At 43.6% G+C, this 23867-nt stretch overlaps 3 protein-coding genes across 6 annotated transcripts; 1 reads left to right on the top strand and 2 right to left on the bottom strand.

Annotated features, from left to right (window-relative positions):
• Nucleotides 1–121: 121 nt before the first annotated feature.
• med17 (mediator complex subunit 17) lies at nucleotides 122–5670 on the bottom strand. Its single transcript, XM_076145788.1, has 13 exons — nucleotides 5537–5670; nucleotides 4619–4863; nucleotides 4365–4528; nucleotides 4033–4252; nucleotides 3692–3828; nucleotides 3470–3551; nucleotides 3170–3322; nucleotides 2859–2989; nucleotides 2217–2401; nucleotides 1662–1799; nucleotides 1407–1524; nucleotides 898–1057; nucleotides 122–529 (listed from the first exon to the last, which is right to left on the bottom strand). Exons 2-13 carry the CDS (start codon nucleotides 4851–4853, stop codon nucleotides 321–323), a joined length of 1932 nt encoding a protein of 643 aa, XP_076001903.1. The 5' UTR covers nucleotides 4854–4863; nucleotides 5537–5670; the 3' UTR covers nucleotides 122–320.
• Nucleotides 5671–6181: 511 nt separating this feature from the next.
• cep295 (centrosomal protein 295) lies at nucleotides 6182–18766 on the top strand. Of its 4 annotated transcripts, none has more exons than XM_076145767.1 (29): nucleotides 6182–6519; nucleotides 6749–6949; nucleotides 7230–7354; nucleotides 7434–7527; nucleotides 7645–7758; nucleotides 7873–8013; nucleotides 8132–8315; nucleotides 8572–8748; nucleotides 8863–9102; nucleotides 9208–9305; nucleotides 9516–9728; nucleotides 9807–9883; nucleotides 10051–10894; nucleotides 11434–11608; nucleotides 11766–11966; nucleotides 12088–12318; nucleotides 12416–12513; nucleotides 13358–13463; nucleotides 13842–14033; nucleotides 14160–14254; nucleotides 14724–15174; nucleotides 15382–15561; nucleotides 15859–16412; nucleotides 16750–16905; nucleotides 17022–17073; nucleotides 17240–17557; nucleotides 18009–18102; nucleotides 18375–18474; nucleotides 18675–18766. In XM_076145767.1, the coding sequence occupies exons 1-29, from the start codon at nucleotides 6412–6414 to the stop codon at nucleotides 18714–18716; spliced, it is 5661 nt and encodes a 1886-aa protein (XP_076001882.1). In that variant the 5' UTR covers nucleotides 6182–6411; the 3' UTR covers nucleotides 18717–18766. The 4 variants fall into 4 exon arrangements, with proteins under 4 accessions (XP_076001882.1, XP_076001891.1, XP_076001874.1 ...); XM_076145776.1 differs by having other exon boundaries at nucleotides 8860–9102; nucleotides 13364–13463; XM_076145759.1 differs by having other exon boundaries at nucleotides 8860–9102; nucleotides 14163–14254.
• Nucleotides 18767–18864: 98 nt separating this feature from the next.
• Nucleotides 18865–23161, bottom strand: ech1 (enoyl CoA hydratase 1, peroxisomal). The gene is made up of 10 exons (XM_076145739.1): nucleotides 22899–23161; nucleotides 22149–22314; nucleotides 21914–22002; nucleotides 21348–21472; nucleotides 20949–20997; nucleotides 20571–20635; nucleotides 20338–20408; nucleotides 20179–20250; nucleotides 19827–19977; nucleotides 18865–19468 (listed from the first exon to the last, which is right to left on the bottom strand). The coding sequence occupies exons 1-10, from the start codon at nucleotides 22930–22932 to the stop codon at nucleotides 19364–19366; spliced, it is 927 nt and encodes a 308-aa protein (XP_076001854.1). The 5' UTR covers nucleotides 22933–23161; the 3' UTR covers nucleotides 18865–19363.
• Between the last annotated feature and the right edge of the window lie 706 nt (nucleotides 23162–23867).

Here is a 23867-nt window from a genome sequence, read left to right as displayed (position 1 = left end):
AAATAAGATGTGTGATTGTCTGCTAGCACCAAGGGAAAACAAAAACAGGTTCAAAACAGTAGCAGAGTCAGGAGATTTGACAAAAACCAAAACCATCTCAAATGTTCCCATCACATCTTTATTCTTCTGCAGGTTAATTGGCAGGTTAATAAAAAGAAGTTGTGAGTAAAGGAAAGTTCACATTTTTGACAAAAGGGAACCTGTACCACAGAAAAAATGTACAGCTAATTTCTTTGTCTGAAAATATACAAAAAAGGAAATGGATTATATTGTGTATGGCAGAGCTGATGTTGTAGGAGTTCACCGTCAGTGGCCATGAGCTACGGACAGGGAGTCAATGCAGCCATGAGGAGCTCCATCTTATACACAAAGTTGCGCCCCTCCATCTTGCTCCAGTGGACCTCCTTGTAGGGCCCTCTGAGGTGGCTCCACTTGGCATCCTGGATGACGTCGCTCTTGGGCAGCTCTTTGCTCTGGCTGCGTGAGAACTGGACCAAAACCTTACAGCCGCTCTCCGGACCATTCCGCACTGATCGAGGATACAAGGGTACATATACGCACTCAGTGAGTAAAATCAGTTTATATTGATAAATGAAAAGGCCAGTTCTAATTAGCAGCTCGCTTGGAAGCAAAGTTTGAGCTGTACACTTCAATACATTAAAACAAACGTGTCTTCTCGGAACCATCAGGTATGTCTAAGATCTTGATATTTTGAGATTAAGAGGATGTCATTACGTAATTGTTTGGTATTTTACATTGTATCAATAATTGAACTCATCCCCAACACCGTGCCTTGACCATATTATTTCTTAAGGGTTTTACCTACACCGACACTAAAAAACAATAACAGAAGGGCAACATGCACATTCTGCCCCAAAACAAACCACAACACCTTACCTGAAATGGCGTACTCTCCATTGGGAGACGCAACAGTGACTGCAGATGCATTTCCGATACTCTCTACTGGACCCAGGCCCACTTGATTACTGAAGCTCAGGACATGCCAGCCCATCACTTTGGCCAGCTGCTGCACCGCATGAACCTGATGCTGAGACATCTGCAGGCAACAAAAAGATAGAAGCTTCAAATAAGGTCATATTCACGTGTGGGTTATATTCACCATCCAAATCTGGGCTTGACTGGTTGATGAGGTACAGACTATGTATGATAACACATGTCCCAAACCAAATTCAGCTAGAACCCATCTCAGACTACCTCCTACGTGTGGACCTGGCTACTGCCGCTTGGTCTGTACCCGGGTTCACAAAACAAACAGCTTCATTTTAACAACATTCTTAAGAAAAATGCACCCAGAATTGGACTAAACTACAAGTGTAAAGTTACCCATACGACACATAAAGGACAATTATAGTCCGAAAAACATTCCGGTGGAAGTGCTGTGGTACCTGCGAGAGGAGAAAGTCCTGCAGCTCCTGTTCCTGGTGCGAAAGCGTGATTACCCGTCCATCTCGGTGCACCACTCTGATCTGCTCAACACCAATGTTGAGCTGCAGCTGGATGGATCTGAACACACAAAGCAGCTTGAGGTGTTAAAGTAGGCAAACTCTAATGTGTCAAACATACCGTTCATGAACAAAATTCCAGTAATTTAACACAAAAAAAGAGAGTCTTGTTTTATGCACTGACAGTCCTCCACTCACTTGCAGATTTGCTCATAGCCCTGAGATGTGATGAGCACTTTGACGCTGGACTCATACACATCATTGATATTGGACCAATGAGCCTGGATCTGGGGGTCTTCGATGCGGCTGGCCAGGCTGTCAATGGTCCTCGCTGTCCTGGCATTCAGAAAATCAGAGTTTACGCATATACACACACAGTGCTGTGACACACACTTCATACCGAAGAATAATGCAGGGGAAACACTGCCTTCAACAAAAACTAACAAGAATAGGAACATTCTGATTCTGATTTTCTGTTGTGTATTTATTTTCTTCAGGCGAAAGCCAAGAATAACACAAAATGTGCCACCTGGTGGGCAAAAAGTGACAATGCATGTGAGGCAATTTGGGAGTGTCACAGCATTTAAGTTGAGTAATATTTGCACACTGCAGTCCCACAAACCTTTTAAGAGATGATAAGAAGAGCGAACACTAACCCTGCAATTTTGCATTTAATTCATTGGTTAACCTTGTAGAGGCTGGTGTAAATTGGCCAAACTGTCAAAGACATTACATTAAGGTAGTTATTCTTACCTGCTACGTAAGAAGATGTGTTTGGCCTGTTTGATGATCTTCTCCAGCAGGCCCTCACTCTGCTGCAAGCTGGAGATTTCAGCCTTGTCATAGGCTAGTGGTCCTGCCAGGCGCAGGCGTTTATGACCAAAGGGTGCACTTGCAGGGTGGGGCATCACTATGGAGCTCAACTGTTGCTTGTGGAACTACAAGGAAATGAAGGATGTTTCACGAAAAGAGCATTCATATTATTTAGTCCCTAATATTTTTTTATGTGAAAATACACATAATTATACACATATGGAAGTAGTAGAGTGCAGTTTTTCAGGTATTCTATCCTTTGCCATTACTTGAGCTTGTTCAAAAGGGCACAAGGGTGTCTTCATTCATGTATTTTAAATTAAATTAAATTAAATTAAATTAAATTAAATTAAATTAAATTAAATTAAATTAAATTAAATTAAATGTATTTGATTAAGATGCAAGTTTTCAAATGAATTTAGTTTAAATGGTAATCTGTGTTATAGTGATCTGATTTTGAAAGCTCTATTCTCTCTGCACAAGTATGAGGTTTCAACCGGAACCCAATAAATGAGAGCGCAAAAGTTATTAGACAGTCACTTATAATGAGAAGCAGAGTATCTGATCACTCAAGTGTCTCACCTCTCTAATCATCTGATGTAGGTTATGTTCCAGTACATAGAGGTGGTCGTCTGGTTTGGGTTTCTCTGGAGATGTCCGTTGATTCTTCTTCTCTCCTGTGGAGTGGCACAGTGATATGGACAGCTGCAGACCTAAAGAGACATCAGAATTATTGTCATGTGGGGAAACGACGCAGAACTTTCTTGCTCTTAAAAACTGATAATGCTATAATGTGTGCCAAGGCCTTTACTGTTTCCATTCAGTACTTAATATACACAACAAATATGGTCAGTATAACAATTATCCCACTAGTTTGTCATGGCAGCTCTGACCTGGGAAGGGCTGTGAAATGATCTGGTTCTTCACAACAATGTGCGGGATCTGGGATTTGATCTGGACGGCTTCCCTGGACAACTGAGCAAAGATCTCCTTACAGAGCAACACATTCTGAGCTGCCTCCAGTTTCACGTGCCAGAGTTGCGTACCTGAGGAAGACCAGCGGAAGTGATGACAAGATGGAGACAGGTCAGGGGAGGAAAGGGAGAGAGATAATGGTTATGAGGATAAGAGAAATGAGGGAAAATTCAGAGATCAGATACATATATCACAGAAATGAGGGTGCTGAATCCTACCTGCTTTGGTTTTGGGCTGTCGTCTGAACAGGCTGATGGTTCCCAGATCACCAATGTCTGGAGATTGTTTCTGAATAGACACCTGAGGACACACCACAATCGCAAACTCACTACTGCACTCTTGCCTCTTCAAATGTCAATATCCTGAATATAAAAATTTTTCAAATACATGAAAAAGCTAAATCATATCGCATTGATTATTTGGATCTAAAGGAATCTAACCTTGATATAAGCAGATCCCTCTAGATCACTGGGGATCTGGACATCAAGGGGGCAGTAGTCTTCTGGGATCTTCTTGTCCAGGTCAATGTCTGTGTTCTTGAGCACCTCAAATGTGCCTTGGTGAGGAAACAGGGAACCTGCGGTCAACAAGAAGATGGATACATGTTAAAACTTAAACTTGGCTCCAATTAAAGCAACAAAAAAAAAATCGTATAAATTCCACAATAACATTTATATCTGCAAAAAATGTAATCCAATTTGCAAAATAATCTGCATTTGTTTTTTTTAGACTTATTTTCCTGATAGTAAGTTTCTGGATAGGCTCCAACCCCCTTTCTCACCTGCACTTCGGTAGCTCAAGTCTCCCAAGATTTTGTCTCCCACTTTGCGTAACTTCCACTGTGAGCGGAGTCGGAGCAGCTCTGAGTTGAAGTCCCTCTGCCTCCTGTTCTCCTGGTTCTCTGCTACAGACTTACTGAGCTTCTCTGCCCCCTTCAGGAGGAGTTGTGCTGCTGTGGCCAAAGACTTCTTCTTACTGATCAGCTGGAACACTTGTGGAGCCTATAGAAGAGCAGAATGGTGGTGAAAAGTGTGGGGAAAAATACTGTAGTTTAATGCAGGTTATTTATTCAGTTATGTCTACATATGACACCTACATTATTGAACTATTTACCTTGCCAGCATTTGGATCCTGAGACACAGGGTCTAAGGCCATGTACTTCTTCTCCTTTACCACGCTGAGTACATCATGCAGTACACACATCTCTGTCAGGGCACCGCGTAGGTTGTTTCGCACAGAGTCCCAGGGCCAAAGAGAAGGCTGGAACTTCACTGTGCCTGTAAAAGGAAACAACAACTTTGGTTTTTGTTCAAACAAGAAACATTCTGTATAAAATAAGTCATTTATAGCATTCTCTGATACTTAACCTTCTTCCTCCTCTGCCTCCTGTTTGCTCCACTCGCGATCCCTGGCTTCTCCATCTGTCGCTTCCTCTTCAGAATCAGAGCCCTGGCTGAAGTCGATTCTCTGTGCTAACTTGGCCAGGTTCTGTGACATGGACAGAGGCGGTACGTACGTCTCTGTCCCATCAAGAGCCACTTCCTGCACCTGTTTCTCACAGGTGGACTCAATGCTGACCCGCACAGCTGGACCCCCCGACATGATCAGGACGCTGAGATGAAAACACGCAGTGACGGTTAAATATCTAACTTCATGAGACAGAACAGAGCTCAAAGCAGGATACTTAGACTTACTTACTTAGATAATAATATATATATATATGTACAGTATATGATTCCAGGAAGAATAAAGATCTATTATAATTAATTAGTCTGGTCTATCAATTTCAGCAGCCAACCTACTCATCTTATTGTTCCAGTTTTCAAAATAAGAAAAAAACGCTTCCTGGACCCCTGCTATCAAAAGATGGAGGGTCATCAATTAAAAATCTCCACAACGGCTTTAGCAGGTAATAGGTCGACTTGGGAGAAGATTGTGTTTTGCTGCAAAACTCTTGAGTCAACTCTTGTTTGCAGCAACAGCAACTAGAAACTATGTCCAAAGGCTGAGTCGGAAAAAAACGAAAGCAGGATCACTTTCTGGAGAGTAGCTGCAGCTGGTTTGGTTGATCTTAAAAATGTCTGGTCTGAGTAGCTTCATAACTTAGACTATGTTAGCAGTAATACTACAACATAAAGCAGCTGATAAGTGCATCTTTAGTGCAGCACATATGAACGCTCATGCCTCATACCAAGCTAGCTGGATTTAGCTCAAAGCTAATCTTGTAAAATGTACCAGTCTCCCCATAGAAATGACACAAATGCACACATGCTGTGTAGCCTTACCTCCAATGCTTTCTAGACAATGACGAGTGTACGATAAAGTGGAATAATCGTTGATATTTTTGTGCAGAATCGGCATGAATTGTGCCTTTCTATGCTTTCTGTACCCACGACTATCTAAACGCCACTGCCTCCTAGCGGTGATGCTAACATCTTGCAGCTTGAGGGTTTTTCCGCTTGGGATACAGTTCATATCAGGGGCTCGTAACTGAGTTGCTGAAGTACAATTCATTGATTTTAATTACGTGAACATCATTATTGCGCGCGTGTAAGTCAGAATATTGAGACTGTCTGAAATGTGGGAGCTAGATCAAGTTATAATTGCACGACCTTTGTTATTTGAACAAGCAAAATGAGTTGTAATGTTCAATTCAATTTGACATTGATACTGATTGTCATTTTAGTGGGAGATCGTAAGACATACAGGCAACGAACATTCCAAACAGATATTTAATGAAGGATATTGAATAAGAAATACAACGTTGCTACCAATGTTTACATTTATTATTAATAAATTTAATATTTCTTTTTCTGTATAGGAATCAGGATGAAAATGACTAAACGTTTCCCTCTACCGGCGAGCTGCAACTTTGCTGTTTCGGGTTGAAACGCTCCGGCGGCGGGCAGTTTAAACAAGCGGATATGACGTCACAAAAACGATCACAAGCAACATCAGTTTGGTTGGCATGGAGTACGCAGTACGGTTGAAAAACAAAACCCTCTGTGTGTCCCTACGGTACTTTCTCCGCTCCATCTTTAGCTTGTTAACTTGAGTTTATGTGCGACCAAGATGAGTGCGCGCGACCTTTACGTTTCGTCGTCGTTAAGTTAGCCAGTGGTGAAGCTAACGCTAATCTGCACGGCTAATCTTCGTCAACATGGCTCAAATGAAGAGAAAAGTGGGCAAACTGAGACCGAGCCCCAACGAGGAGGCTCAGTTGATACGAGCAGAACATGAGAGGAGGAGAAAACTGCGAATCCAGCAGGTAACGTAAATCCCACGTGTATGAATTATGATTTGTAGTAGCGTCTAGCTAATATAACTTTCTACACAAACTACGGTCGATATGTGTTTGGTCATCCCTGTGTGTTTCCCTCCTGTCTTCCTCTCAAACTAGAGTGGAGCTTTCTTTTTTTTATCTGTGTATCCATCCGCCCACCCTGGATTTGCCATGATATCTATGTTTACACATGTGCATTGTGACCATATTACAGGTGCGGGAACAGAACAGGCACATCGCTCTGCAGATCCGCAGAGAGGTCGAACAGAGGCGCCAGCGTGAACTGGAACATCTGGAGGAGGAGTTGAGAGAGGATTGGGAGAGACAACAGAGGGAGAAGCTCCATGCACTGCAGAGGTTATACCAGGAGAGTCTACAGCAGATTGGCCAAGGACACAGGAGTGCAAAGGAAAATGTAAGCTGTACCCCATGGCAACATGTCTGTGGCTTTGAATGTTTCTGTAGATGAATATGTCCAAAGTAGAGCAATTCTCTTAGCTCTTTGGAAAGGAAGGTTGTGATTATCCAACATGTGACCACAGCAGTTTAATGTGGCTGTCAGACACTTACAGGGACTGTCTACGTTGTTGGTAGATGATTGAGCATAATCAATGACACAATATGTGATATGATGACAACGCCGAGCAGACCTGCCATTGATGTAGTTGTTTCTATTTCTTATTTGTTTCCTAAAGGAACCTGATTGGGCAGCCATGGCTAAGCGGGAGGAACAAAATCAGGCCAAAGCAGAGGAGCGCTACAGAGAAGCCCTGCGAGAACTTAAGTCACAGAGGCTTAAGGACCATGAGAAGCAATCACTGTGAGCTTAATCACATTCACCTGCTGCAAAAATGCCATAATGTTTGTCGCATCTGAATTAAATTGTTTTTTTTTAATAGCTCCATCAATGCCAGGAAGACGGCACTTCAGGCTGAGAAGGAGAGATCGGCTAGAGTCGCTAGTCTCCCACCACCTCCACCAAACCCCACCCAGGTGACTCACGTTTTCCTGCTCTGAGTTGGCCTCGTGCATAGACTTGGATTTTAATGTGTTGTTTTGATTTTTGGTAATAATCCATCTGTATTTTGTTGCCTTTTATTGTCTAAGCAGATCATTGACTCCAAGAAACCACACGTAGTGAGGAAATTGGATGTGAATGCCTTTGCTGCTACACACTACCACATGCCTGAGACTACAGTGGACAGGGAGGTGAACACAAAGCAGGTAAAGTTATTCATTCAGTCAGTTAGTTACTGTGAGGACCTATTGGTTATATTTGGACACAGAGAGCGACTGGCCTGTTAACCTAATGTCTATAACTGTTCACTACGGCCACAGACGAGTGCAAACGTGCATGCAGAGGTGGAGGTGAGAAGGCTGCAGGAGCTGCAGAGGGAGGCAGAGAGTGAGAGACACGAGCAGCAGGAGAAGGCCCGACTCAGAGGAAAGCAAGCTCTGAGGAGGGAACAGCACATGCAGGTAAAGTGCTCCCACAGATTTCTATTTGGCCTCGTTATTGCTCACCAAACTACTATTTGTAGTTTGACAAAAGAAAGAAAGCAGAGAAACATTCTGTGTCTGGACTTGTGTACTGTAGGATCGTGAGCGTTTGCTGGTTGAACTGGAGCACATGCAGCAGACAGACCTGCTGAGGAGGAGACAGCAGGTTTCACAGATGCCTCCTCAGATCTTCCAGCCGGTGTACAAGAGACAGGAAATGAGGGAGGACTTCCAGAGGGACATGGAGTTTGCCTTTGAGGAGATGTACACCGGAGAAAGAAGTGAGGATTGTACACCGCTGCAACATTCAGTGTGAAGGTTTTGTAGCAGTTTTGCAGTAATTATGAATCTGATCACTGAACAAAAAAACTCTCTGTACAAACCTTTATCCAAACGAAAAACAGCAAATAATAATACTACAAGCAAGTTAATAAATTGTGCTCAGTATGTTAGTAGTTTTCTTTCTCTACAATTTTTCTACTGCATGTTTTTTTGCACACAGTGTCATAATGACCCACATTTCTTAAACCCTCCCAGAGATCAAAGGCGACCTGGTGCTTCAGCTGGTGCCGGAGCCACTGCCTGCTCTCTCCACCAGCAGCCGGGACAGGGAGCTGGACGTCTCACTGGACGATGCAGCCACACAGGAAACGGAAAACACACACGACGCCGAGCAGGAAGCTAGAGGCGCAAAACAGGAAACCTCTGCAGAAGGTGAAGAGATTCTTCTTCAACCTGTATTGAGAATGAGCTCATACGCTTTTAAAAAGGTGTCTTTCTTGTACTTTCTTGTACCCGCCTACAACGTCGTGGTTTTCCTTCCAGCAGCAGCAGAGCCTTCCAGACCCGCTCCCAGACAGGCATTAAAGAAGCTACTGGAACGCATCAGAGGTCAAAGGAACTGTTGGAGCGGCGTCAGCAGCTTCGGCCCTGATGTCGACGCTCCGACCGCCATCAATGATCAAATTCCAGAGCGAGACACAACTATTGACACAGGCTCTCTGGTCAGCGAGGAGAGGCAGAGATCTCCTGCCCCTAAGCTCCCCGAGCCCCAAACATCACCAGCTGGTAGACTTTTGATCATTTGATAACATTGCTGAATAATATTCACTGTGAGGTAAAGGACATGTTATGAGTTTATTTTGTTTTTTTTCTTGAATTTAATCCGACCAGCACTGGAGACGACAGAGACATCATCTGTGGCAGATCAACCTTTTCCTGACATTCTCAACAGCAGGATCCAAGAATTTGAGGAGGAGCGGAAAAAAAGGGTACGTGTTCGCTCTCTGCTCAAAGGATGTGGAGGGTCAACTCATTGTTGATTCAGAGAAGAGGATAAAGCAGTTGGTCAGACAGACAGTTTGATATTTGTGTACTTGTAGAAGTTGATAGATCATATTGAAAGAGCCTGAAGCTTGAACATCACGTTGCAACCTGATGACTTTATTAAGCTTTCATTATTTAACTTTATTTTTCTGTAGGAAGAGGAGCTTGAGTTGGAGAAAGAGCAGCAGGTGGCTTTACTCCAGGAATTGGAGGAGCAGAAGGAGAAACTGGAGCAGATGCTACTCGAGGCCCAACAGGAGAGAGACGAGCTGAAGGCCACTGTGACCCAGGATGCACCTGCCAACCAAGTAGAAGAGCCTGTCCACGACCCGGAAGTCCCCTCTGTTGCCCCTGGTTCAGCTATGGAGGTAACATAGCAACTCAGTTTTCAAAAGGTTTAGTTGCGAGATTAAAGTCAAAACCTCAGACTTTTCTGTCTTCTACAGCTGCTGCCTCCTGTGACTGAGGATGATCACACAAGAAGAATTAGAGAATATCAACAGCGGCTACTGCAACAGAACATGTGGGTTACAATCATAGAAATAGATAAATGTTTTGTTTATCAGTTAAGCACTTAAGGTAGTGATTTACCTGCCTCTCTACTTTACTGACTCACTACTTTACCATGCAATTATTCATGGAAATTGAATCTTGAGCTTACAGTTTTATTTCGCTCTTCATTTGTTATAGGACCCACAAGAGGTCAGTGGAAGTGGCTCGCCAGCGCCTCCAGGAATACCAGCGAGCTCTTCAGATTCGTTACAACATGACGCCCACATCTTCGTTGACTCCCCTTGCTCCCCCAGCTCTTGTTAACCCACATCTACCGGGCCCTGAGTCTGCCTTGCTGCTGCCACCCCCTTCGCACACTCGTACAAGTGCCACAATACCCGCATACACCCGCAGTGCCCAGGCTAAACCACAAACACCCGTTATTGTCTCCACAAGAGACTCGGGTATTGTGTCTCCACCTCCTCATGAGTCTGGTCCTAGTTTACGTACTGAGTCCAGGTTGCTGCCACAGCAACAGGAAAGTCATTCAGGCATTCTGAGACGGCAGTGCCCAGATGTGCTGACTGATAGCATAATGGAAAGAGTGACAGAGCACCTTCCTAAGAAGCTGAGACCCTCGGTCACCACAGCACCTCCAAGTTGCAAATCACCGCATCACTCAACTGCCAACATTCCCGTCCACACAAGCTCCGGTCCTTTTCAAACTATTAGCCAAAGCATCACGAGTGGCACACCTATGCCTTCAGGCCAGACCCCAATGAAGCCCGGGACGCTGTTGCACGGCTCCCTGGAGGTCGGGTCTGCGGCTATCAGGGAGGAGGATGCGGACGAAAGGAGACGGGAGCTGCAGGACATCCAGAGACGGGTCTTGGAGCAGAGAGCGGCAGTGGCGCTGCGGCAGAGGCAGCAGGAAGGGGAGCGGCAGAGACGAGAGGAAGAGCGACAGAAGCAGGAAGAGGACAGGGAACAGATGAGGCGTCAGAGGGAAGCGTTAGAGGCACTGATTAACACAGAGACGCAGGTAAGGGAACAGTGACTTATATTTATACATCTAACAGTTGAACAGTTCAGTAATCCAGATGTTATTTTTGTCTTTGTTGGTGTTTCTGTGTACTGGGCAATGATGTAAATGTACTAACCCTGAATTGTATTTACTCAAATACATTTCATGATGGTTTCTACACTTGAACTGAGCTCAAGAGTGTCTATTATCCCAACAAACCAAACACAAGTACTTGCAAGCAATGATAGGAAAGTCTCAGCTGAAGTTTACCGTCTGGAGTTGCATTTTCCCACAGTAAATACTTTAAATGGTATTTCTATTATTTTTCTATATTATAGTTTCTCTAGTATATATTTGTTACATTTGTTAGTGGATAGTGAATCAATAGCCACCATTTTTTTAGTTTCAATAAGACAAATTGGCCAACAGGTTGATGTAAAATGCAGAATTGTTTAATATTAGCTGGAATATTTTGGCCCTATGGAATTTACAATGTTTGCTTGAGCAAGAGTATCACAGGAGTAAGATTGTAATTAAAGTTTTTTTCTGTCCCACAGCCAACTCCAGAGGATGTCAGTGACGTCTATGTTTCAGAAGAAGTACCTGATCATCGCCTCAAATTGTTGGCATCCCTGCTGAAAGCAATAGAGGAGTCTAATGGAGGAACTTTGTCACACCTAGAAGACCACCAGGAGCAAGACAGCATCGCTCACCAACAACCATCAACCAGTGGTAAGGCAGTTTACCGCCATTACACAAAAATCGTGTGTCGTGAACTCTCATCAGGGCAAAATGTCCAATTAACAAGTCACTGTTAGTCTCAAAATTCAGTTAGATGCTACAGTTTTGTGACATAATGGTTCTAACTCTTCACTTCCGTGTTCTAAAGATTCTATCAGCGCCCACGCTTGCACTGGCTTTAGTCAGGCTCAGGGGTCATTCCTCCCCTCGAGCCTCCACATCCCTCCTCGGCCACTGAAGCCCCCAGTGACCCGGGTCAGGCTGGGTGTTCTGGAAATGCCTGAACAGCACGAGCTCAGTGCCATCCAGGAGGTGGAGACACCAATCGACAGCGGCAGCCTGTTTGCAGGTGAGCTCATCTCTACACAACCAACACTGAAACACCAACATTTACAGCCAATCACACTGGTTGACAAAAACGTATTTGAGTTACACCCATTGATTATTTTGTTGACTCCATCATGGCACAGAGGAGTTTGGGAAGGTGCTGCCGCACACAGTAGACTCGGATCTGCAAGAGGAAACCGAATCATCTGTGGCCTCCGACAGAACTCTGCACACATTCTCTGAGTCCAGCAGAGGGCAGCAGTCTCCTGACACAGAAACTGCTTCTGGGACGAGCTCATCAACACCCAGCCAGCTGCACAGGAGAGAGAGGCCGCTGATGGGCTCAGGGACTCGCTCAGACTCCTTACACTCTGGTATGTTGATGTCGCTTAGGAGATTAAGTAGAATTGAAGCAATGAACCATGATGCAGCAGATAATAAGAGTCACTTCGTTTCCACAACCTCTTTCAGATTCAGCCCTGAGAAGCCTCTCGTCACCGTCCTCTGACTCTGGGAGAGGAGATGACGTCTCTGGTTCTGCCGTCAATTACCACAGATCCCCCACAGAGGTAACAAAGCCAGTGGATTATTTACAGAACTCAATATTGTTTGTTGTGCTAGCAACACACTTTGCCGTTTGGCAGACCATTGCTGCAGAGGCTGATGGGAGAAGTTTCCAGTGAGATTCTGCATAGTATTCCAGTGTGACACTTTCATTCATATTGGCACACTTTACTTCTGTATTTATTGTTCTCTGAGGTTCACCATGTTGTGAATAAATGAAAATTTCAATAGTATGAAAGTATCACATTGTGTGTGTGCGTGTGTGTGTGTGCTGAGCGATGATGTAACTTTACTGATCCTGAACTGTATTTATTCAAATACATATCCTGAGGGTTTCTACACTTGAACTGAGCTCTGTGTGTGTGTGTGTGTGTGTGTGTGTGTGTGTGTGTGTGTGTGTGTGTGTGTGTGTGTGTGTGTGTGTGTGTGTGTGTGTGTGTGTGTGTGTGTGTGTGTGTGTGTGTGTGTGTGTGTGTGTGTGTGTGTGTGTGTGTGTGTGTGTGTGTGTGTGTGTGTGTGGCTAAGTATCACAGTGTGTGTGTGCGCGCGTACATGTGTGCGTGTGTACTGAGCGATGATGTAACTTTACTGATCCTGAACTGTATTGATTCAAATACATATCCTGAGGGTTTCTACACTTGAACTGAGCTCAGTAATATTTTAATGTAAATTTACTCAAGTTAGGCGCTAAAGATGAACAGTATGAAAGTATCAGTAGTCACAGTATCGGGCTAGCAGATGACTGTTTTATGCTTCTAGGTTCAGTAACTAAGGCTCAGTGTGTGTGAACATGCTTCTTAACAGCGGTTGTGTGTGTGTGTGTGTGTGTGTTTGCGTGCTGTGTGTCAGTGTCAGTCTTCACATAGGCCTCCTGACCCTGACTTTCTCTCCGACACCTCCATTTCCACTGGCAGTTACGTCACCACCGACCCCGAGCAGAACTCTTTACACACAGGTGAGAGACAACAGGAAGGGCTCTGTACGTTGAGTAAATGTTTTCATGCAGATGGTTCGTGATCCGTGTCTATCGCTATTATTTACAGGTGCAGCTCAATAAGTTAGAATATGGTCGTCTTCCCCATGTTGTGTAGCCTACTGAACCGGACTGAGAGACAATTTAAAGCAGGGGTGGGGAACCTCTGGCCTCTGGCTCTTTCCTCAACAGAAGTCTTGTGTTCAATCGCAGCGCTAATTTCTGAAGAGCGCGTGAACATTTGTTACATTAGTAACAACAAGTTACTAATCTGGTTTTTCATGTCTTTTCAGCTTGTCTTGGCTGGTTGTACACAATATGGCCGAGACTGAACTTTCATTGTTTTCTCACTGTTTGTAGGAAGAGGGCGAGCAGACGTACTAGATGTCGTTTCTCCATCCGGTCAGAGCTCGGTTAATGATGACGACTCTGCTCCGGCCCGTCCTTGTTCAAATGTCGACTCCCTGCTTCACGACAGCAACATACAGCGCATCATCGACAGATACACCAAGGAGCTTAACATCTCTCTAAACACTGCTGGGAGCACCACAGGTACATAATACACACATGTATTAGATGTTTATGTCTTTTGGAACAAATGATAAAGCGGTGGTAGAGTACGTTTGCGAAGATTGTCTAATGGACCAATACTATCTTATCTTCCTTGTATTGATCCAGCAGCAGATGGAGAAGGCTCCCGTGTCGAGGAGCCGCTGCCTTCAGAGTCCCAAACTCTCCCTTCAGACACAGCAGAAGCACAGCAGAGCGGCCTGGTGAGTTACTGGCAATCATTTCTGACTGCAGACAGTAATACTGACATTTGTAAGACACAACGATTTGTATTTGGTAGCAATTAAGCGATTATGGGGCACAGTTTAATAGGAATGAAATGGGTGTTTAGTTCATCATTACATCACGATCATTTGGCAGACGCTTTTATCCAAAGCGACTTACATAACATTACCACCCTTCACAGAGGGGGGAGCAATTGAGGGTTCGATGCCTTGCTCAGGGGCACCTCGGCAAGGACTTGAACCGGCGACCCTCCGGTTCCCAAGCGGAAGCTCTACCCACTGAGCTACTGCCTCCCACATCATGTCACAGCTCTTAATGAATATATTCTTTAATGGCTCTTCTTCTGACATATTACTTTTATAGTACTTTTCAACTGATTGCAAGTCAATTATCACTGGTTTTGTTATTATTAACCACCCACCTTCATCCGATGCCTTTGTCCTCCAGCGATGGGGAAATCCAATTCAGCATTTCTCAGATGTCTCTTCACTGGTCGACGAACAAGGACAGGACTCCTTCAGACCTCTGATTGGCCAGCTGGCAGATCAGTCATCTGTGTTTCTAGATGCAGACCCGAGGGACTCGGCCATGGAGCGACTGGTTGGTCAACCTTCAGCTCACTCTTCGCTAATTGGCCAGCTGCCATGTCAGTTGGTTTCAGTGAGCACGGATCACGGCGGGTGGGAGTCTACGCTGAGTCACATGATGAATCGACTCTCGCATCAGCCCGGCACTCAATGGCTGAGTGGTGGGCAGGGATTGTATGCCAGTCAGGTGATGGATCAAATGGGAGAGGAGCAGTCAACCACATGGATGGATGAAGGGCGGGAGGAAAACCAAATGAGACCACTGGTTGGGGAGTTGGACGAGTCGGCTGACCATCAGAGCAGAAGCTCAGGTAAATGCAGAGCTGTGCGGATTCTTGTATACATCAACCACTGTCATGCAAGTTTCTTAAGTTGCGTGTTCCAAATACAACAGGCAGATAAGCTGGTCGTCCCAAGAAGTGCTGAAACAATTTGGTCGATCATTCTCAATGAACATTAATTCCAATATTCATCGCTTGTCTTGTGTAATGAACTTCACTGCTGTTTGTCCTTTTTAGTTGAAAGAACCAGCATGGATGTTGGTGGTTCAGATGACGACGCAGTGCCATCATACCCAGTGCTGATCAGTCATGATCAGTCACACAGCATCCCGGTTCACAACGTGACTCCAGATCCACAGAACCAGACGGTGGAAGATTCTCAGATTTTACCAGAACTCGGTGCGGAAAGTACTGAAGGTGAAGTGTAAATACTTTTAACTGCTTTGCACTGAAATCCAGGAAATTGTATTAGTGGAAGTACTGTAAATGCGTAATTAGAAGTTGTTAAATCTGTAATTAAATGTTGTTGTTTAAGAAGCTTGAAGCAGAAGGAAGTTTCTGCAGATATGTCACAAATATTCAGTTAGTAATTGTACATTGTTCTTTGTTGTTGGTATGACTAGTGGTAAAAAAAATCAGCAATCTCTATACAGTATTTGGTTGTATTGCAGTACATTTACACAACTTTTAATATTTCCTGCTCTTCCCTTTTAGTGCTATCAGCCTCAGATTCATTCCACCCTCTCCCGGCTGAGGTCACCCACAATGAAACTGCAGACCCCACCATGACCTTTCATCTGCCGGAACGGGACGCGCCGAGTTCAAATTCGAGTTCTCCCCCTCAGTCGACCAGGGCAGAGAGCAGGTTTTCGACACACGCTGAAGAGTTGGACTCGACCGAAACATCAGCACAATTTTCCGAGGCCTCACCAGAGCGCTTCAGAGCAGAGGAGCCATCCAGCTGCCCACGAGCCGTCTTGCACCAATCATTCTGCCAGCTCACCACCTCTCCGTGCCAACCCGATGAATCTGTCCTCATGGCGTCCCCTGTTGCCCAGCTAATAGCTCCACGTCTGCGTAATTTAACCGTGTGTGATGCTACACCCACGCTCAGCATGCTCCCACCAGACGGAGGCAATACAGAGACAAAGGGCATGTCTGAAAGAGGGAGAGACTCAATCCTATCCACCCAGCCGAGTAAAGGAGAACTGAAGCTGCATCAGGGATCACACCTGTGGAATCCTGTCCTCATCTGGGACAAAATACAGGTATTGAGTGGGTGTATTGTAATCCCTGGTGTCTGTCTGTCACAGCGATAAGTTAGACAGTCGTCATCCAATTTGGGTCAGGACAGCAATAATAACCAGTTTGAACTCAAGCTCAACTTTGGAACCTGTAAGTCTTGGGCTGTGTCTCATTTCAGGGACTAGCAACCAAGTGAAATGTTTTGTCTTCTGAACCTGCCACAGTAAATCTACAAAACCCGTGGCACAGTGTGGTGTATTTCCATTTAGGTGAAGACTTATTGTAAGCAGACTTGAATCTGGTTTTGTTGGGTCCCACACTAAGGCTTTGGCTTTATCAACGTCTCTCTCTGCTCATCAGGAAGCTGCCGGTGAGAAGGGGATCCTGGAACAATCTGATATAACACTAGCAAGCCTGACAGACACCTCCGAACATGAGGTGACCATCACTGAAGAAGAGGAATGTGGAGAAAAAGAGTCTGTCGGGATGAGGGAGGAAGGCCTCCAAGTACAAGAGGTAGAGATGAGCGTTCAGACATGCACATGTATTACAAATACATTATAAGTCCGATATTTTGACGAATCAGATGTAGGTGTCTTACTAATGATGCGACTGTGAAACATCTCTTTTAGGAGTTAGAATCTACATTGTTGGCAAAAGAGGACAAGAACCAATCATATTCAGGTAAAATTATATATCATCAACTCCATACAATAAATAGTGTGTTATTGTTATTGTTTTCCTCCCAGTGGGGACATGAGCATAATGGAAAGTCGCCATGTCATAAAATTATAAAAGAAAAGGTCTAAACTAAATCTGAGACTTCCTGATTCACCTCCCATCCATCCAGTCATGTTCCTGGACTTTGAGGGCGGTCCCAGCAGAGACCTGCAGAAAGCCTTCCAGCATAAACGTCAGGCTCTACTACAGAGATCATCCAATAGAGTTGATGAAATTAAGGAGAAAAGGACTCGTACCAAGGCTCAACCTAAAATCCAATGCCCATATGAACCTAGAGGGCAGTGCAGCATCAAGGACCCACAGCCAATCAGCTGTCGGCCCAAGACAAAGACAGAATCCCAGATGAAGTCAAAGCTCAGGGGAGGACAGGCTGGAGACCGAACGGCTGAGACGGCTGAAACCTCCAAACCAAAACCTCTGTCTGCAGGTACATTCAAGTTTAAATTCAGTTGGCACCTTTTGTGATGATGGGTGATAAATTGCAAAATGTATTTATTGGACTGTGTGTAACCGAAAGAACATGGACTTTTACTTATTGAAAATGAAAACGGGTTCATGTGAAAAAAGTGTGTGTGTGTGTGTGTGTGTGTGTGTGTGTGTGTGTGTGTGTGTGTGTGTGTGTGTGTGTGTGTGTGTGTGTGTGTGTGTGTGTGTGTGTGTGTGTGTGTGTGTGTGTGTGTGTGTGTGTGTGTGTGTGTGTGTGTGTGTGTGTGTGGCCTTCGCACGTTTGATTCTGAAATTCCTTGGCAAATAAATAAAAGGTTGAGTTTCTTGAATGCAAACAGTCATTGCCTAAACCTGCTCTTTCACATTGGGATTTCTCAACATATTGCTGGATCCAAGATACTGACATTTTGTTAATTCCCTTCTTTCCTCAGCGTGCCAGTCCAGGCTGAAAAAGGACGAGGTGAAACTCTCCACAGCCGAGCAGAGGAAATGTGACGCTTCCGCAATGTTTCAGAGAACTCAGAGGTGCTTTTAGAATGTTGTTTAGCTTTTTCTCAGCGTTTCATAGACGGATCTGTTCTTATTCACTTGCTACGCTGTGAGCAAAGTTACGTGGCTTGCCTTACACGACTGATTTTCTTAGTTAATAGTCTGTTCAAAACTATATAGAATGTCTACACAAAATTTTGTCTTGCCACAATTAAATCCTTTTGCATCCAGCGCACATCTTAAACCTCAGAGACCAGCAAGTGGCAAACCTGAGCATCAGTAACTGGATTATTTGCATCTTTCTGCAGACTGTATCATCAACTGGAAGAGGTGAAGCATCAGAAGGTGGTCAGGAGCAGACAGGATGCTTATGCCAACAACAGACTAAAGGCCAAGGAGTTCCACCAGGTAAAACGCGTGTTTGAGGAAAGTGTATCTGATGATTTCTTGATGACCATAGCGCCAACAATTTTTGTGAGCTACATTACCAGTCTCTCAAGTCTCTCATGGAACAAACTTAACCTTTGCCTAGTTAAATGTACATGTTAAATCTGCCAAATTTTGAGTTAAAGCTGATTTAAACCACAATCTCTGTTATTTCTTTACAGAAAACCTTACAGAAGCTTAGAGCCAAGCGGACTCCACAGTAACCATCAGAAGTTTTTATATTGTTTGTAAATGTATCTCTAATAAAGCCTATTTATTTATATTAAGTTATTCCTTGGCTCAATGTTTCATACTGTACATCCCTAAACCTCCATCAGCATAAAAGTGGTTTAAAATAATCACTTAGGTTGCTTTCAGATAAATTTCATTTTATTAGTAAAAACAATGATGCAGTTATTCATGTACATGTGCAAAATTGTAAAACTGATTACAGTTTCCAACCTGAATTCAACATGATTCATTTAGACAGAAATGAGCTGGTAATTCAGAAACAAAGCCACAACACCTCACACATTTAATACAGCAATGATGTAGTCCAGTCAGCACTGAACTCCATCTCTGCTGCCTAACCAGCATCTCTACATGTTAAGTAGATGACGAGACCTCGAGAATGCAAAATACTATAAGACAGGTTTGTGCTGTCTACCAATAATGCAGATATCAAGTCTGAAAAATGTTTTGTTGTCGTAGGCAATTTACATACACAGAATCACATTTGACTGATCTGCTCCTCGCAGCTTGATGAAGGTTTCCCCACTGGATGCTGTGGTTTCTCCTCCCACAGAAAGGCAGCAGGGGGCACTTTTACTTCTGTGTTCACGCCGTTCCCAGTAGAGAGGTGGTGGGAGTTTCAGAGCTTGGAGAAAGTTACTGTCTTGGGACTTTTCTTCTCCATGGCAGCTTGAGCTGATTTCATCAAATCTTGAGTCTGAAGCATACTAGTGTTCCACGTAGCCTGGAAAACAGGAAATAAGGCAGTGTCACAGCTAGTTTGCGGTCTAATCATGGGAGTGGAAAAAGGAAATCTGGAGCGAATGAGACAGGCTAACTAAATTGGTTAAAATATCAGAAATGCTAGTTAATTCTATGGACATTGGCCTTATATTGCCTGCTTACATAAGAAATGTATCTCGGGTGCATCAGCGGCCTTAAGAGTTCTTTGACTATGGATTAATAGCTTCTCAGTTGGCAAAGAGTCAACGTCGGAACTGTTGCTCTTTGATCGCACACCAATTTAGTTACTACTCAGTGTTGTAGAGAGCGACAAACTTCCTGAGACAAGCATTTAAAGACAGGGGAGTTGAAGTTGTTACCATGTAGTCCAGTCCCTCTGCCACACTGTGGTCTCTGGAGTAGATGAGGTTGATTTTGGTGCCTTGTACAGCTACCGGGCTGCGACCGGCGATCTCTCCAGCTAATTCCAGGGCTCCTGCCATCATAGCTTCCTTGTCAGCAAATACTCGGCTAGAGATTAAAAGGGCATGTGAACAAGAGTAGAGAATATAATTTCAGACTGGCTCACAAAGACACGGTTTCTTTTCTCTCTCAACAAAGCGGATAAGAGTATGAAATCTAAGTTCATTGTTAAACTAAAATATTACAGATTTCAGTGAAGACAAGAATTTTGCCATAGAGTCTTTGAAATACATTACACATTAGACTTACCTGACCAGTCCAGAGCTTTTGGCTTCATCAGCATACATCTTCCTGGCAGTTAGGCAAAGTTCATTTACCAGACTAAAGAGGAGAGGATTTTGGATGGAATGGTATTAAGAAAACTGGACAAATATTACGACTGTCACTCAGATGTAATGATTGTTTTACCTGCGACTGCCGATGACTTTAGGAAGTCTCTGAAGTGTTCCAACATCTGCTGCTAGTCCGATATCAACTTCCTGACAAAATAGAAAGACACGCATACACTGTTGAGCATGCCTCTGGTGTGATGACATTAGACACTCTAATGATTCTTCTTCATATCAGTGTGGCATATTTAGGGGCCTACTGCCACAAATGGTGAACTGTGTGGGATTGTATTAACATACTGCTCTACATACCTTAACCTGGAACCAGGCATCCTGCGTACAAAGGCGGATGTCACACGCTGTGATCAGGTCAACACCTGCCAAACACACAAAGAAAAAGCCAACATGACCTTGCATTTCTGTTCTACCCATTTCAGCAACATTTGTAACAGCTCATTTTGATTAACCTTATTAATTGATCTTTGCCATAAATGGTCTCAAATGTATATTGACACAGTTTGCCTCAAACATCCAGTTGTGCTTCAGTTGTATTTTGGACTTTTTTGTAGAAAATGCATTTCTCATAAAAACTTTATTCAACAACTGCTCTGAGATAGTACTAACACTAACAAACTTCATTATGGTCTAAACTTTTGTTTGGTCTGTAAGAATGTTACGATGAAGTCCCACCTCCGCCAACACAAGCTCCATGGACGGCCACCAACACCGGCTTTGGACACTAGAAGAAGACAAGAGTCGGCTCACAACAAAATAAAATCATACTAAGTTAAAGAAAACAACACATCTTTCAGGGCACATGTGGGTTTGTTTTAATGGATGACTAGATAAAGTTTATTTAAATAATTTATAGTCAGAAAAAGTAGTTCAGTTTGGTTTCACTTCTGACAATCTGGTATCAATCATATGGTGATTGTAAAGGCTGCCCAGACCGACTTCCAGTCACTAACTTCTTTGTGGTCCGAACTTCAAGTTGTGGTGTCGACTGTAACAATGTTCTGATGATGTCTAACCTTGGTAATAGGTTCTTAACTCAGTCATTTCTGTGACTGGTATGAATTGGACTCTCACCCTCTCTATGACAGAGAATGTCTCTTGGTACTTGGTGATGGTTTTTCGCAAGTTCCAGGAAATTCTGGCAGTATCGTCACCTTCTGGCTGGAGGACGGTGCTGGCCATGTCCATCAGGTCGATACCTGGAGAGTCCAACAAGACAGAAAACAAACTTGTCAGTGTCAAATAAATTATTTGACGTTTTTACTGAGGACAACTTCATATGATACACAATGTAAATGAACAAGTAAAGCAATTCTTAAAGGACATGGAATAATTATGTTATATATGAAGGTAAGAATTTTTTTTAAATAAATAAAACCGTTATAGCCTGTACCTAAAACACCCCCCTTCTCACTCAGCATGCACAGTGGTGCTGCAGCAAGTGTGAAAGTGAATCAATGTCTTTTTGCGCATTAAAGCATGGCAAAAGTTTCAAAATATATCCTAAATGGAAATCAGTGTATGCCCTTTTTAAGTTCATCGGATGCCACAGACAGATAGCAATCTATGTCGCCCTGAAATTTGCCATAAGTCTCCGAATATCTGAACCGAACAACCTGACCTACATTCAGCTCACCCACCGGCTGTGAAGATCTTTCCTGCTCCAGAAATCACCACCACTCTGCATTCTGGGTCTTCTGCTATGTGGTTGAAGCAGTCCACCATCTCACTGGGAGAGAAACCAGCAGCACTGTTATTTTATGGAGGCAACAACTGTACCAACACAAAATATGTCGATTCAGGTCTTAAGTTTAACAGAGTTTGTAAGGAGAGAGGAAAATACAAGAGAAGCTTCAGCAGCACATGTGCACCGACCTCCAGAAAGCCTTGTTCATGGCATTTCGTTTCTCTGGACGGTGGAGCTCTACATGTGTGATAGATGCTGCTGGCTGACTGATAGACAAGGTGGTGAAGGAAGGAGTTTGACCACTGGACGACATGGCTCTGACCAGATTCCCACCAGGCAGCCACAAACCACGATCTGAGAGAGAGAGATAGACGGAAAGACTCAAATACAAATACAGAAACATCATACCAAACTGGGTACAGCAACAGTAGAGTTTAGATCACAGAAGATCAGCACTAATGCAGTTCATTACATTTGGACAGAGTGTCTTTTCACAGTTTTATTTTACTCTTTGTAATAATTATCAGGACAAGTCATTTGTTATAAGCTGGATAAGATGTCCTCCCTTAATCAGTGACATATTTAAGAGGTAAAGTCCAGCATTTTGAGTTTTTCTTAAAATAACTTATAACAATAATAACTTAACACATATACCCACAGAACATACAAGAGGACGACGAAGAAGATTGACCTTCAGTAAGTCTACCAACCCATATAACTAACCTAACTTGCCCTGCAATGCAAGGAGAGCTGATCGGTTCACCTTCGACCTAAATAGCTCTTCGAAACAATATGACTGTGATATAGTTGTTTATGCACCATTATGGCTGAACTAGAAAAACCTTTGATAGATTTACGTCATAACCGCAACGGAAAAACCTAAAATAAGTGAAAACGTTTCTTGAAACTACCACTAAATTATAACACACACAACTTACACTTGCTGAGCGCTGATCTGAACGCCAGTGTCATTGCTCTTCGGGCACAGAGTGTAAACACGCCGCAAACGTTACAAACTGCTCACAGCAGCCTCACCTAAACCCAAGAAGGTTTGTTGTATGCGAGCAAAATAGACAGGACACTATACCGATGTGCTTCGTGGAGCGAATTCTAACTTACAGCACACCGAGGTTACTGCCTGTGTTTACTAGGCTAAATGTAAACCTTTAAGAGTGACGTTAGCTTTGTCCACTTAAGAGAAGCTAACTACGGTGGCCAGCGAGGCTTAAACTCTATACACGGAATCATGTAAGGGAGTTATTGCGATTAAAAAGGGAATGCATTACAGACAATAATGATGGATTTGTAAATATTTGTATTTATGTACGAGTATCTCTCTAATGATGACTGTGTGAATGGTGCACAACGAAATGGTGACTGTCTCCTCTGTAATCAGGTACAGGATGTCCACTGTTATATATGGCTGAGCATCACAGTGCTGTCAGATGTAATGATGCTACACATCCTGTATCTGCCTGCTTTATGGAGAGTAATCCCCTTCACGCTGTCTTACACAGTACATTTGGCATCGGAAATGTTAAAGGTCACTGTGAACTGCAATGCACATTTGATCTCTGACATTTTCTAAAAGACAGCCTTCCTGACTAACTTTTGGTGCCTGTCCTTTTATGTAGGAAATTATATAATAGGGAGTTTGAGTCATCAGATTCCTGCCTGTAGAGATGCTTCCAGTTAGACAACGCCATAGGCCCTGAAATGCCCTGTAGCTTTAACACGTTGCCATCATGGAACACCTGCCTAGACATAGCCACTGACATAAGAACAAGGAATACAGTAAGTGTTGGCTCAGTGTGCACAGCGAGGCTGAAGTGGATCAAGGTGCTTTATCCGCATGAAAGCACTGCAAAAAATTCAAACACAGACCCTTAAAATTGACCCTGAAAATA

Source organism: Genypterus blacodes, unplaced genomic scaffold, assembly GCF_046128005.1.
Source record: "Genypterus blacodes isolate CSIRO-AG114 ecotype Tasmania unplaced genomic scaffold, CSIRO-AGI_Gbla_v1 ptg000003l_1, whole genome shotgun sequence".
In the NCBI taxonomy this organism is placed as follows: Eukaryota; Metazoa; Chordata; class Actinopteri; order Ophidiiformes; family Ophidiidae; genus Genypterus; species Genypterus blacodes.
Note: the sequence above shows the minus strand (reverse complement) of the source record. Positions and strands in the feature narration are given on the sequence as shown.

What these genes read in the sequence shown, in the direction of transcription:
- med17 (XM_076145788.1), bottom strand. Translation starts at nt 4,853, where the DNA reads ATGTCGGGGGGTCCAGCTGTGCGGGTCAGCATTGAGTCCACCTGTGAG. An exon ending in ACAGCCCAAAACCAAAGCAG is followed by an intron (nt 3,323 to 3,469) that starts GTAGGATTCAGC and finishes GGTCTTCCTCAG; the next exon opens with GTACGCAACTCTGGCACGTG. An exon ending in GGCTATGAGCAAATCTGCAA is followed by an intron (nt 1,525 to 1,661) that starts GTGAGTGGAGGA and finishes TTGTGTGTTCAG; the next exon opens with ATCCATCCAGCTGCAGCTCA.
- cep295 (XM_076145752.1), top strand. Translation starts at nt 6,412, where the DNA reads ATGGCTCAAATGAAGAGAAAAGTGGGCAAACTGAGACCGAGCCCCAAC. An exon ending in AAGCACAGCAGAGCGGCCTG is followed by an intron (nt 14,255 to 14,723) that starts GTGAGTTACTGG and finishes TTTGTCCTCCAG; the next exon opens with CGATGGGGAAATCCAATTCA. An exon ending in CCATCAGAGCAGAAGCTCAG is followed by an intron (nt 15,175 to 15,381) that starts GTAAATGCAGAG and finishes TGTCCTTTTTAG; the next exon opens with TTGAAAGAACCAGCATGGAT.
- ech1 (XM_076145739.1), bottom strand. Translation starts at nt 22,932, where the DNA reads ATGACACTGGCGTTCAGATCAGCGCTCAGCAAGT. An exon ending in CAGATCAGCGCTCAGCAAGT is followed by an intron (nt 22,315 to 22,898) that starts GTAAGTTGTGTG and finishes TCTCTCTCTCAG; the next exon opens with ATCGTGGTTTGTGGCTGCCT. An exon ending in AGGAAAGATCTTCACAGCCG is followed by an intron (nt 21,473 to 21,913) that starts GTGGGTGAGCTG and finishes TGGACTCTCCAG; the next exon opens with GTATCGACCTGATGGACATG.